General features: G+C 41.0%; 1 protein-coding gene across 9 annotated transcripts in view; it reads right to left on the bottom strand.

Moving 5' to 3' along the window:
* Window positions 1–681: 681 nt before the first annotated feature.
* LOC138006691 (tachykinin-like peptides receptor 86C) overlaps window positions 682–14,011 on the bottom strand; it is a 51,326-nt gene continuing 37,996 nt past the window's right edge. For 8 of the 9 annotated variants that reach the window (XM_068853165.1, XM_068853169.1, XM_068853164.1 and 5 more), the window contains one exon: window positions 7,327–10,256. In XM_068853165.1, the coding sequence (XP_068709266.1) occupies window positions 9,019–10,256 (1,238 nt within the window). In that variant the 3' untranslated portion in view covers window positions 7,327–9,018. Of the gene's footprint in view, window positions 1,486–3,070; window positions 3,195–7,326; window positions 10,257–14,011 lie in introns of those variants that run through there. The other variant, XR_011123926.1, reaches the window with a different exon arrangement.

Below are 14,011 nucleotides of genomic sequence, written 5' to 3'. Positions count from 1 at the left end.
CTGATTGGTTGAAAAAATGGCGCGAGAACTTTGAACCAATCACTGAGTGAAGTAAATGCAAAACCAAAGTAATTAGCTAATTACTTTCGACACTCAATTGAAAACCGCTCTAGTAGAGCATCATCGCAGAGGTCATGGGTTTGAATCCCGTAGAAAACGCCTGAATTTTTCAGGTGTCTATAGAGTGACGATTGCTTAAATCGTCCAGTTGAGTGCGTGGATCACCTCTATATTTCGGCCACTGTTTTGTTATAAAAAGGCTAGTTTGGTTGACGACAAAACTTTGAGGATTCATAGAATTTCTCTGCGCACGCGAGCAGCATCACTGCAGCGATCCTTTAGAGTTGAATAGATAGTTTATTCTCATTATACCAGCGTATGTTAAACACAGAATCGATAAAAACGAGAGGAAAGGGAAAAAAATAGTAAAACTAACACCTTTCCCTAATGATTACCAAATTTATCAAATTGTGGAAACATAGAAACAATGGAGAAAATGCGCTGAAAAGGAAGAGCCGAAACAGATAGAAATTTCCCTTGGGTGCCCTTGTAATGTTTAAAGAGAGCATTGTTGAAAGCCTTTTTTGAAGGCTCAGAACGGATAGAAAGAGGTAGATCATTCCAAAAGTATTGGCCCCAGTTGTTCGAAGGGTGGATAAACCGCTGTCCAGTGGATAACTCAACTGGTTTTGCTAGTGTTTATCCGCTGGATAGTGATTTATCCGGTGGATAGTGATTTATCCGCTGGATATCGATTTATCCGCTGAATAGCGGTATCCACCTTTTGAACAACCGAGGCCTGACCAATAACTGTTGGGCAGAATTTTCTGATGTTTGTTCGAGAAAAAGTTATGTAGAGTTGGTCAGAAGAGGCATTACGAGTAGTATAGCTGCATTGCTCTGATGATAGTGGTAGTATGAAATTGGAGGATTTAGCACCACATAAATGATCATAAAGCCGGAAACAGGGAACTTTAAAATATTCAAACGACTGTAATGGGGGGTGATATTGTCTCGAATCCGGACGACATTAATTATTCGGATTCCCGCCTTATTTTGAAGTTTTACAACACCATAAATAGGATCATAATAGTTATTTCTCCATAACTTAGTACAGACATATGTTAAATAAGGATAGATAAAAGAACAGCAAGTGTACAACAAGTGGTTGTCAAAAGTTAGTGCTTTATGACACGACAATTAATGTGGGTTTGTGGGTAGTTGGTGGAATTGGATGAAGAAATGAATTTTAACAAATTTCTCATGTCTTCTCTCGTCTAGCAGGTGGATTAATGATAAAGTATGTAAAGTTTTCCTCGTCCTGCGCTTTCTTAGGCTTTTAATCGGTTCCAGCAATTTGGTCAAGTTGCTCTTGTTGTGGTAGGCCGTTGAATGAACTGTGCAAACTTAATGCGGTTATTTGCTATCGGTGTTACCGTGTACATACGCGGGAAGTAGTTTCCAGATGGACATGGTCTGTTAAAACTAGAACAATAGAGGAGAAAAGCAAGAACGGATGACCTCCAAGGCTATCTGGATAAAAGAATTAAATGTGACGGCAATATAGGGGAGAAAGTAAGGTCCCGGAGAAAAGTTGTCCTGGGTAGAAGGGTCACCCACGCGCACCCGAACTACCCTGGACGAGCCAACTTTTCCTATACATTTCCTTACAAAACGCGGCGAACCCTTTACATCAAAAACGTAGGCTCGACTAGAAGGGTGACCAGCTTTGCCAGGTGACCCCTTTTTAACGGTAGGCTCACCCTTGTAGCTGGGACAACTTTTTTCCATGTGACACTTCGGCTCGCCTAGCCGGGTCAACTATAGGGAGCTTGAAACAGAAACTGATTTTATCAAACGAGTTGATAAAGGTCGAATAACCATCGTGAAAGATTTGGAAAGCTGACGTTTCGAGCGTTAGCCCTTCGTCGGAGTGAAACTCGAAACGTCAGCTTTCCAAATCCTTCACGGTGGTTATTCGACCTTTATCAACTCGTTTGATAAAATCAGTTTCTGTTTCAATCTCCCACCGATGCAGTACCACAGTTTCTTTAGAAACTAAAATTTTGTTTAATAGGGAGCTTGAACAAGGAAAACGACGACGTCTACGAGAACGTTGTCTAAAAATATTATTTCCCGTTATTGTTATCATCTCGTTCGGCATGGAAAGTGTGTATCAACATTCCAGAAAACAAAATGGTGCGAACGGTGTGAATATTTGAAAATTCTTCGTCAGATACTCGTGTTCTCCATGTAACCTCAAATGTGATCATTTCACCTCGTTAGGGAACTTAAGTAACGACGACGGCGACGGCAACGAGAACGTCATCTTTCAATATAAAGTCACGTTATTGTAATCACTTCGTGCCTATATTTCAACCTTTTTAATATGACAAGAGTGTGGTAGATCCTCAAAATTGACACTTGACGGAAGGGCGTTTCATTTAGGGTAGAAAATGAAAATTTATCTTCAAGTGCTGACGTGCTTCATAAAACCTCAAATTTGGCTATTTCACGTTGTTGCTTTGGAAACGACGGCACATAAATGGACAGAAGTGAAATAAGCACTTGTACGGCTTGCAAAGCTATTGTTTTTACCCACGTTCTCGTTGCCGTGGCAGTTGCTTAAGTTCCCTGTTGTCAGGACTAGGACGACAAGGAAATTTATCAAAATGTCACAAGGCACGTGCGGGGCGTGCAGAGCTAGTAGAGAGCGTTTCTGAGACGCGGAAGGCATCCGGTTACCGTCCACATCTAAACAACGCGCGTGCTTAAGCTCCCTATTGTTTTGTGGTCCCTCATGAGAGCATGCGCGAGTGCTGTCTTCCCAGTCTCGTTGCGTTCTCGTCACCAGAGCCTCAGATCGACCCAATGCTCTGGGAAACTCTATGTAGGAGAATATGCGCCGCAGGATTCATATAGCCAAAATTTGGCTATTTGAACCTTACGGCGCCCGCTCACTCCTTACCCTAACCCTAACCATCCCTTGATATGGAATTACACCAGACTTAATCGTTTTGGTTGAATTTGAGAGGCCCTTTGAATGACCATGTCGTGTAAAATCTCTCACCTTAATGTCAGTGGCCTCAAATTGACATTCTTTCTAATTTCATCATGCTCTTTCCATTTCTGGCATCTCTTTTGTCCCCTTTTAATGATGACAAGGTCACGTGACACGGCCATGCAAAGTAACCCTATCACGGAAACAAACAAAAAAGTGACGCTAAGCACGCTCTTTTTCAATGACGCTTCTCAGTTGTGATTAGAGCTTTTTTTTCTTGGATAGGGGGGTTACATGGGAAACTGCAACGAAACAAAAACAATTACAGCTTTTATTTTAAGGACACTTTCGTAAATGTTGAGTATTTTTTGGAAAGTTGCCACGCCAAAAATGGACACACAAATGAAATTTTAAGTGTACAAAATGGGCAATTTTACTGGAGGCGTGTTGATTCTTTTGTCGTAGCTGTGATTAAAGCAGACTTTGAGATTATCATGAAAAAAAAAAACAATCTTTCTTGATCGCACGCGGCTGGCGGACGCGCTTGACTGAGGTGCTTAACGGACGCGATTATGTCCGCGGCTGGCAGACGCGGTTTACGGACGCGCTAGTGGTTACCGGGTCGCAGACTGATCTGTTTTTTATTTTATTTTAACACAATATAAATCTAGAGGATATTACATGGCCACGCCAGGATACCAATTTTATCTTCGAGTGCTGCGGTCGCAGTCGAGGTCGCAGTGGCAGTATACTTGCAAGACAGTTGCGATCAAAGCAGACACTCATTTTGACGTTGTCAAGAAAAAAGTGCATTGGCCAACCTATCCTTGAAAACGGAAGAATTCGTCAAATCGTCCAGGAATTCCCGACGTTCTGTATTCGTATTCAAAAGTCAGGGGTAAGACTTGGTAACCCTTTAAGGACGGTGCCTATTATTGTTATTGCGCGTACGTTCTGCGCATCTCCAGATACTCGGATTTCCTATCGGTGATGCTTACTAATACAGGGATATTTTTGCGCAGTTTGAAACTACCCGGAGAAAGTAGATCTTAGTAAGTACTCTTGGTATCCAAAAAGAAAATTGGGGGTAACCATGCATTTTTCAGAGATAATAAAGCTTCAATTTGCGAAAGAATGCCATACATTGCTTTGTATTTTAAAGCTTTTTACAAATATTATTCATGAATTATCTTTGAAAAATGCCTGGTTACCCCCAATTTTCTTTTTGGATTTCAATAACACTTGTTAAGATCTACATTTCCTGCATAGTCACACACCGGGGCAAAAATATCGTTAATTAGTAGGCACCGTCCTTATAAAGTAAAAACACATTATGCGACCAAATAATCACACAAGACATTGGCAATTGGCTAATACGTTTTGTGGCGCACAATTGCGTACATTTATCCACTTTAAATTTCTATCAAATCCTTTGCAATGGCCGACTTCTATAAGACCACGTACAGAAATACACTTAATTTAATTAGATGAACACCCAATTTTAAGATCCATCTTTTAACATCCAACAAGAAGTGTCCCATTACAGTCAAGCTACGTCATGGGTGACCAGTAGCTTTGAATTCGGTCTCGTGGGTACTGGTCACGCATGACATAGCTCGACTGTTACGGATTAGGGCCTGGACAAACAGGAAATGTTTGGCGTTTAAACAACATCAAGCATTGTTTGGTAAACAAACATGCTGATGTTGAAGTCAGTGACCAAAGGGTTAAACATGTTTGATCTAACTTAGATCAAACTCCACAAGCAAAGCCCTATGGGTCACAAATACGTAAAAAACACGTGGATACAAGCGGCTGAGCAAGCGTGGTACGCATGCACGCGCCAAACATGTTTGATACGGCCGGCCAAACGGACAAAACATCGCCCATCAAACACGAGGACAAAAGAAACGTTTTAAGTTGTTTGATTGAATTTTTGATGGCCTTCAAATTTTATTAAACACGATCATAAAAATCCCCTTTTTACAAACCGGGATCTCGGTAAGCGGGCTGGAAATTTGCCATATTAACATTTCATTCCGGTTACCGGGAGGAAAATATTACAATGCATTTTCGTGATAGAACGGACTGAGGTATAACCAAGTTCTTCGATGATGAAGCTCGCAATAATTTTATTTGGTATGAAAAATTAAAGAAATAGACCTAATCTGTACCCAATTCAAACACTTCGGAATAAAACGTTTTGTTCCAGGTATTTTAGGCTGATTTAGCAACAGAACGGGAAAGTCAGTGGCGACGGCGCGCGCAGAAAAAAAACACCACTGAGAATTGAGAATAGAATAGACTCCACTCTTTTCTTCTCTATTCTAAATTCTCATTCGTAGTTTTGCTACGCGCGACGTCGCCATTGACGTTCCCGTTCTGTTGCTAAATCAGCCTATTATATGAATGCGACATTATTATGCAAATACAATACACAAAGAATCTTTAATCCGGGGAGATTTGAATTGGGTACAACATGGAGCTAGCCGCGTAGGTCTTCTTGAGGTTTCTTAATTAAACAAAGAAAATCGAGAAATTCTCTCCAGGCTTCAGTGTTCGTTAGATTTTACACCTGAATGGTTGTATCTGTTCACCAGTTCGGGCTGAAAGTTGCCATATGAACATTACCCGATAGGCCATTTCCCATTTCATTACTGCCTCCTCTTCAAAGCGAGTCCAAGTGCGAAGTTTGATGTTTGATTAGTTTGATTAGTTCTACTTTACATATGAATGAAAGCTAATTTTCGTAAGAAAAACTTCGCATGCCCGTAGACTCGCTTTGAAGAGGAGGCAGACATGAAGTCGGAAATGGCCTATTTCATCCCGCGGTAACCGAGCCGTGCAGCCCGGTCAACCGGGATCACTTGAAGAGGCCTTTAGAGGAGTTCTCAAATACGATTTGGCTTGCACGAGGGGCCATTCTCAATCCTATGGGTAATCATTTATCGTGCAAGACTTGTGATTTGCTGGGAAGGTCTGGTTTTGGGGGAAAATCAATCTTAAAATACCTCGGTCTGTAATAACGTCGTTTCACCAATGCAATGAAGTTGTACGCTCTTAGTCATGGGTTCCTGATAGATTGATTCATTTTGATTTAAGGACGGTGCCTACCGTTATTGCGCAAACGGTCTGCGCATCTCGAGATACTAGAGTTTCCTATCGGTGGTGCTTACCAATCCAGGGATATTTTTGCGCAGTTTATATAGAGCTATGCGGAGAAAGTAGAACATAGCAAGCTCTCTTAGTATCCAAAAAGAAAATTGCGGGTAAGCATGCATTTTTCGGAGACAATTAAGCTTCAATTTGCAAAAGAACGCCAAACATTGCTTTGTATTTTAAAGCTTTTTACAAATATTGTGGAACCCTGCTAGCAGAGACTTTCTTTTGCTTGCGTTCCCTACAAAGAGTCTGCATGAATCGAGTAAGATCTTTATTGACTATGCGCTGCATGTTGCCAGGACACAGTCTTAAACCCCAGCCTAATATGCCAGATCTCGCCACCATATTGGTTTTTCACGGTACAGCGGGGTCAATTATAACCATCGGTTTTATCACTAAACGGATGGTCCCACTGGAAAAACTGGTTTGACGAGAAAAAGCAAGATTGTCTAGTCCAGAAGTTCGGGTTGCGGCGGCTTCAAAGAGTTGACGCGATTCAGGCAGAGCCTCCTTTTCTACTCTTCAGTAAATAAAAAGACAAAGGGAGGCCCTACTCGCAGGGTGATATTGTTGATTAATTATCTTTGAAAAATGCGTAGTCATCCCCAATTTTCTTTTCGGATTTCAATGAAACTTGTTAAGATCTGCTTTTCCCGCATATTCATAAACTGCGCAAAAATACCTTTGAATTAGTAGGCACCGTCCTTAACAATGTTAAAGCCTAGTTTTCACATGTCGGGAAAATCCCAGACGATCGGGGATTTCGCAGTTTTCCGACAGTCCCAGATTTTGCCGACATATCGGAAAACCGCCAGACGCTTGTTCTAGATTCTCCCGATAGTGACTTTGGCGGAAAATGGAAAGTGCGCCAAAAATTGAAACACGCGATTTAGAGGATTGGTAACGAGCTAAAAACCGTCGCCGACCTCCCCGAAGTACAAATTTGAGTTTTCATATGTCGGGAATGATCGCCGACGAACGCAAATATCTGGGAAACGTCTTAGCAAATCATGGAGCTTTTTCACTGTAAAACAAGTGAGCAGCAGTACGAATAAAGTTTAACTTAATTAATTGAGAATACCAACCCATATCATGTGGCTCTCTGTTAGTGATTCCCAGAATTCGATGCAGGCGTTAACTCAATAAAAAAGCAGAGAAGCTGATCAGTAACAACGCTGCTTTGTGTATTACGCATCATTTATTTTACACTCTTTTTTCTTCAGGGACATAAAAGCAGTTTTCAATTGAGAGTCGTAAAACAAATACCAAAGTAATTACTTCCACTGATCAAAGCAGGTGCAAACAGAGTGATTAACCAATCCAAATTCGCAGCAATTCCATGTAATTTGCTCAAAGCGCGGGAAAAATTGTGCGTGCAAGGCGCAATTGGTTTTGCGGGTTTTCTTTCCCAATTGTTGATAAACTGAGCCGAGATTTTTAAAGCAATCATTAAGCGTAGCAATTGCAATAGCGTAAATGCTTTCGACAGTCGTTTAAAAACTGCTCTAAATCACTTACACGTGTTAGCTGCCTTTAAATATTTTTACTTATAAAAATCAGGAAAATATTTAACATGAATGGGGAGCATCGGTCATTGTATAACTCTTGCCATTTAATTCTCTTCAAAATTTTTAAACAGGTGCAATTCTTGTTTCAAATGGTAAATGTCGGACGCTTTTATAGGCATTTTGAGGGCTTGATAAGATACTTCGGCGTAAGTTTGGGCAACAAATAGCACTTGCCTTTCAGTGTTTCTTCAAAGAGTCCTTGGAATCACCGATTTTTTCAAAAGGAAGCCATGTTCCATAGATGTCCAATTTTTTTTCCTTTTTTTCCCTTAGGCCATCCCCTTTATTTTCTCCACTTAGCATCGTCCGACAGACCCAAATTTTTGGCATTTTCAAAATAAATAAATAAATAAAAGAAACGGCGTAGTTAAACCATGTTTTATGTTGCACAGAAGTTTCGGTGGTTGATCCTTTTTCCCATGTTGTAATAATTTTACAACAACATCAACCAACTTTTCAGCTATTTATTTTGTTTCGCTAGCTCCACAGCAATGATACTGGGGTACCAGGCCTCCGATTCCGAGACTATTTGATTATTTTTAGGTTTTTTTTCCAATCCGACCTACCGACCCAATATCATGAAACGCATTCGACGCTAAAGGAAAATAAAAAAAGGATGGCCTTAGAGCACACTAAAGACTCTAAAGTAATTTACAACCACTATGTTATTTAAGCCTTTGTTCGTTTACTTAAATATTTTTACAGCACGGGCGTACCCGATTCATCACGATCGCGACAGGGAAGACAACGACTTGGCTTTCGTCTTTGTAACACGAACGCAGCGAACGCAGTGCATGTATACTTTGAACTGATTCCGAGTGTTTTTTCCCTGTATCGTGGATGCAACGTCATAAACACATTCAAGTATAATACATCCTTTAGTATTCCGAATAGATGATTTGGCCTTTACATTGCAAATTGCCATATTCCAATTTCCTAAATACAGTTTGTAACTGGTGCGTCTTGTGCTCAACCTTAGTGCAAACCTGAGTTAATCTCTTCGTTCCTTGCATTATCACTGAATAGAATTTTTGTGATGGTCTCATCATATTAGGTCATGTAGAAGCATAAAAAAACCCGGCTCAAGCACTGACAAGGTAAACTTTGCGTCATGACAGTATAAAACTGTCTCTCACTCAAGTATATCAATGTTATCAGCAGCGGTTCGGAATCCTTTCAGATTCATTTATTCAGACGATCTCCTGCGTTCTTTAAGTTAAGATATGATTAATTTCCTGATCTAACAAACCATTTACAAAATGAACGTTCTTGGCTGCAGCGCTAGTTTCACATGGCAACATCTTGACTCTTATCTGGCACAAAAGCCATATTGGAGTCAGCACGGATTACCTTTGTTGGTGGACTATTGGTTGGGGACCGATCTTCTTTCAAACTGACCAGCGAAAGTGATAAGTTTGTTCCACGTCTTTCCTGTTCTGTGGGACTTCGTGGCAGCGTATACGCACTGGAACGACCCATGGAGACGAACCTCCAGACAGCCGTGTTGTTGTGATTAGAATCGCTTTTCGAGGATGATCGTGAAAAGTTAGATTTGACCTTCTCAAGGCAAGGGCAACACGCCAATCTGGTCAGCAGCTCCTTTCGAAATTTGGCATTTAGCAGGATGTAAAGACAAGGGTTGATGGCACTGTTAGCATGAGCCAACCAAGCGAAATAGAACTGAACTTCCATCGGTAATAAATGTAAATCGGGCCGCACGTACCAAAAATAGTGATTGACGTAGACTGGAAACCAGCAGACCGCGAAGACGGCGCAGATGATAACCAACAAACGCACGACTTTGCGTTTCGACTTCTCAGCAGCCGCGCGATTGCGGTCTGTCGCGTTTCCGGGAATCTTACGCAGCCATAATTTCCGGCAAATTAGAGAGTACATAAAGATTGTAATCGACAAAGGCAATGCATAAACCACGACAAAAACCACAACGTGGAAGATTGTCATCACACGAACTAAATCCTGTCGGGTTTTGGCCCAAGGCCAATCTTGAGCACATACATAATCTTTCACTTCTGTGTCAAATTTTACTTCAGCCATGATCGCGTAAGGAAGCATTAGCACCACAGATAGGCTCCAAATGACAGTCGATAATATTTTGGGATTTCGAAAGACCTTCTCTTTCAGTGGAAAAAAGATGGCATAAAATCTATCAAATGAAATAAACAGCATAGTGAAGACTGAGGCTGCTATGGCAATGGGCATGAAATAGTATAAAGCTTTGCAAGTGATAGTACCCAATGTTCCTGATAACCAAATGCTGGAACGATACAAAAATGCTACGGAGTACGGCATCACTGTTATAGTTAAGAGAAGATCTGCTACGGTCATGTTGGCAATGAAGAGGTTTGCGATGCTAGAAGACGACGACTTTTTTAACACTACGAATAACCCCATAGAATTGCCAAGAAAAGCCACGAAAAATATCACCGCGTATGCGATGGTCAAACCGATCTTGAATTCTGTCGAGATAGGGAGCCCCAGGGATGATGCGGCAGTGGTGCTTGTCCCTAAAATAGAAAACGTTCGACATATTAAATATGCGTTCGTTATTGACTAAGCATGAAATTTGTTTTGTTTTTGCGTTTCTATATGGACTTATCTTTCGTACTGGGCTCAGTTGTTTGACTGACGGTGGATAGCGCTGTTCACCGGATGAATCGCTATCCACTGGATAACTCAATTGGTTTTGCTAGACTAAGTGTTTATCCGCTAGAGTCGCTGGGTAGTGATTTATCGATCCGGTGGATAGTGTTATCCACCTTTCGAACAACTGAGGCCTATGCCCAGTCGTTCGAAGGGTGGATAGCGCTTTCCACCGGGTAACGCAATTGGCTGTGCTAGTGTTTATCCGCTGGATAGCGTTATCCACCCTTTTGAACAACCGAGGCCTGGTCCATAAAAATGTAAAAACGAACAAGGCCACCATCCAACCACCTTGACCGAAGAAGCAGACCCAAGCAGGCACCGAAATTCTAATGCCCTTTTACGGGTGCGTTTTTTTTGGGAAAATCAAAGGCCGGATTTCTAACAAAAAAAAAAAAAAAAAAGAATTTGCGTTTTTAGGTGAAATCCAAAAACGATAATGAATCCATACAATCCACTCTCTGGGAGGATTCTTCAGATCAAATCTATATCAGGATTTTCATTTTGAGAATTACCTCTTTTTGGGGTTCCTTGTAAAAAGGTTCGAAAAAAGTAATTTTGACGATCGACTCTTCGTGCAAAAATGGTACCCAGCAGATGAGCAGTACCGTACATAAGTGCACCGTAATGTGGGCGCCTATTTCTCTTGTCGAGAACACGAGAAGGTCGCCGGTAAAAGGGTAAGTTTTTGTACACGTTTCTTACCTAAAATAACACTAAAATAGTAACTGACAGAAATCGTTTTACTTTTCCTACGCCTTAACAACCTTACCGTAAGAATACCTTTGGTAGCCAATTTATAGCAGACGCGAGAGGCAAATTAACGAGAAAAAAGCCGGGCAGAGAATGGGAAGGGGCTCCATAAAATATGCAACCCATTCCTTACCTTGAATTAACGATTATCGTAAATTCGTAATTTGCTCTGAATTAACTATTATCGTTAATTTAGAACGCTGAAAGCTTGATATGGGTTATATGGAAAATGGTCATAAATTTTTTAAAAGCCAACCCAAGTGTATGGACATAGGACTCGAACCTGGTAATGTTGATAGCTGATCAAAAACTATATTTTAAACACTATCATTTTTGAAAATGCTGTCTTATCGCACGGCAACAAACAATATTAAACACTGCAAAATCTCGGTTTCCAAACTTTACGACAGAGCTAAGCATTTCAAAATCAAAGCTTAGGCTTAAATTATTAATCTAGCTTAGGCCTAATTACTCTTCAGCAGCGATATTCTATGGGAGAGCTAAATATATATATATATTTTTTGAGAATGCGGTGTCTTCATCTTCAGTGGTGAAGCGGTTCCTATAGAGTTGAAACTCCCGGTTCAAATCCTATCCACGAGTATGGTTTTTATCTTTCTTTTTCTCGCTGCTACCTTGCCCGCATATAGTAAGCATTCCCGTTCGACAGAAGAGCTTCGAAACTAATTTCCGCAAACTGGCCGCGCGAAAGTTGGGGCAAGAGACTGAGGGAACGTTTGCAAGAAGACCCCCTAGTTTTGACTTGACACACGCTGATTGACGTTTTATTAACAACTTCAAATTAGCCAATAACAGATAATTATGTTAACACATGTTGACCTCCCTCAAACAAACCGAGGCACCCCTCGAAGAAACACCGAGCGATCAATGCAGAATTTGCCAGTGTAATTTTAAAGTTAAGTTGTAACGGCAGCTTCTCAGCCGGGTACGACTGGTTATGTTTCTTCCGAGAATTTGTTTAAACCATCGAAAAAAAAAAAAAAATCACGGACAAATTTTTGCTGATATTTGCAGAGTGGTTGGAATAGAGGTTGTCGCCGGAAAACAACAGCCAATTTCAGAACGTGTAAGCAATCGGCGCGCTCGTAAAATACGAATTTTAGGAACATAACTCGTACAGGAATTCGAAAATAATTGCCGTTTTGTCCAGTTCCCTATTAAAATGTGACGAGAGCACTTTGAAGTTGCCTCTTTCGTGACTTGCAGAGCGCCATCTTGGATATGACGTTTTATGACGTAGCGACAGTCAACAAACGTGTTCTACCTTACCAAGTTCTTTGTTCCCACATCACTTTCTCAATGTTGTTTGACCTTTCTGCTCCAAAAAATTCTAATGTAAGATAAACAATAGTAAACGGTCTTGTAGTTCAATAGGCAGTAGGCCAAGTAGGCCATAAATGTGACAGGAACTCAAGGCACTAAATACTTGTAGATCCTCTCAAACTGGGCGGCAAAAATTGGCCACAAGACAAAAACCTTCAATATGCGACATAGAAATATTCGACTAGCGTACCTTCTTTTCTTTTTCACTTTCTTACTAGCGCGACAGCCGTCTGTGATGCTTCAGCAAACGCCATGATTTGTTCGGTTTCACACAGGGAAGCGTTTAGAATAAGCCGACGAAACCCTCAGATGTTTCTCAATACACATAGCAAGGCTTTTTCACAGCAACAACTACCGCTGTTGAGGTGTGTTTTGATCTGCTCAAGTACTCTTTCGAGGGAGATGAAACTAGACACATGTCTAGACTTGAGAAAAAACCGAAGCTTTCAACGGAAAATGAAAATTTCAAGAAAAGTTGGCTATCGAAATAAAACGTGGATGGATTTCTCAAACCGCCTGATAAACCTGACTGCTTTGTTGTCTGTTCGGATCTGTCATTTTACCAAGGAGGACTTCAATCGGGATCTTCGGGTATATGAATATTGGTCTTGGTGACATTCGCTTCATACTGAAATATCAGTCAGCCAGTCCAAAATATCATTTTATTATATACATACTGAGATTTACTAACTGAAAAGGCGCGAAATAAATTCGGTTCACAAGCTGGTCTAAAAACCCAACAGCCAATCAAATGGCGCGTATCGCTTTTTCCACGTGCGAGGAAAACCATACGTCCAAACAGGTGTAGACTTTCGAAAAGTTCTTGGTCTAGATACGCGCGGAACGAAGATCGACCTCTTCGTCGCTCGCTCATTTACTTTGCGTACGAAAAATCACGATTCGCTCGCTAAAACATTTTCTCCTGAGATTATCGTGAGGTCGACTTGTGCGAAGTCTAAAACAGGTGCCGCGTATCATGTTTTTTGACGTGTGAGCCGTAACAAGGTGATTTTCATTCAGCTGGCAGTGTTCACGGGGGGGGGGGGGGGGGGGTACTCGATGTATCCCTGGTTGGGGAGGTGCGGCGCGGCTTCTCATACCCTGACCCTGTTTAAGGCAAATATCGCTGATTTTCCTACCCATTTTAAGACAGAATTCCGATTTTTGATACCCTGTTTAAGACATTTAACCCACTTTAAGACAAAAATTGATAAATCGATACCCTGATTAAGACAAAAATAGGTCCGCAATACGTACATGTGTGGCTTACGAAATTGAGCTGCTTTGATGGGGGAGGTTACAAATGAAAAGGATCTGTTTTGTCATTGAGTTTCTATTAGTAGAGCTAATATCTGATTACGGTTAGTTTCAATATTGTTCCTCTCAATCAATAAAATTAGATAATTGACATACATTCGTCCTGAAATGTTTATTTCCAAAATGAGGGTTATTGGGTAAAGTTTTATGGGGGTGTCATTTTGACAACAGAGGTTGCGCATGTAACCTGAGGATTTAAGGAACT

The sequence above is a fragment of the Montipora foliosa genome, chromosome 6 (assembly GCF_036669935.1).
Source record: "Montipora foliosa isolate CH-2021 chromosome 6, ASM3666993v2, whole genome shotgun sequence".
NCBI lineage: Eukaryota > Metazoa > Cnidaria > Anthozoa > Scleractinia > Acroporidae > Montipora > Montipora foliosa.
This window is presented reverse-complemented; position numbering and strand designations above follow the sequence as displayed.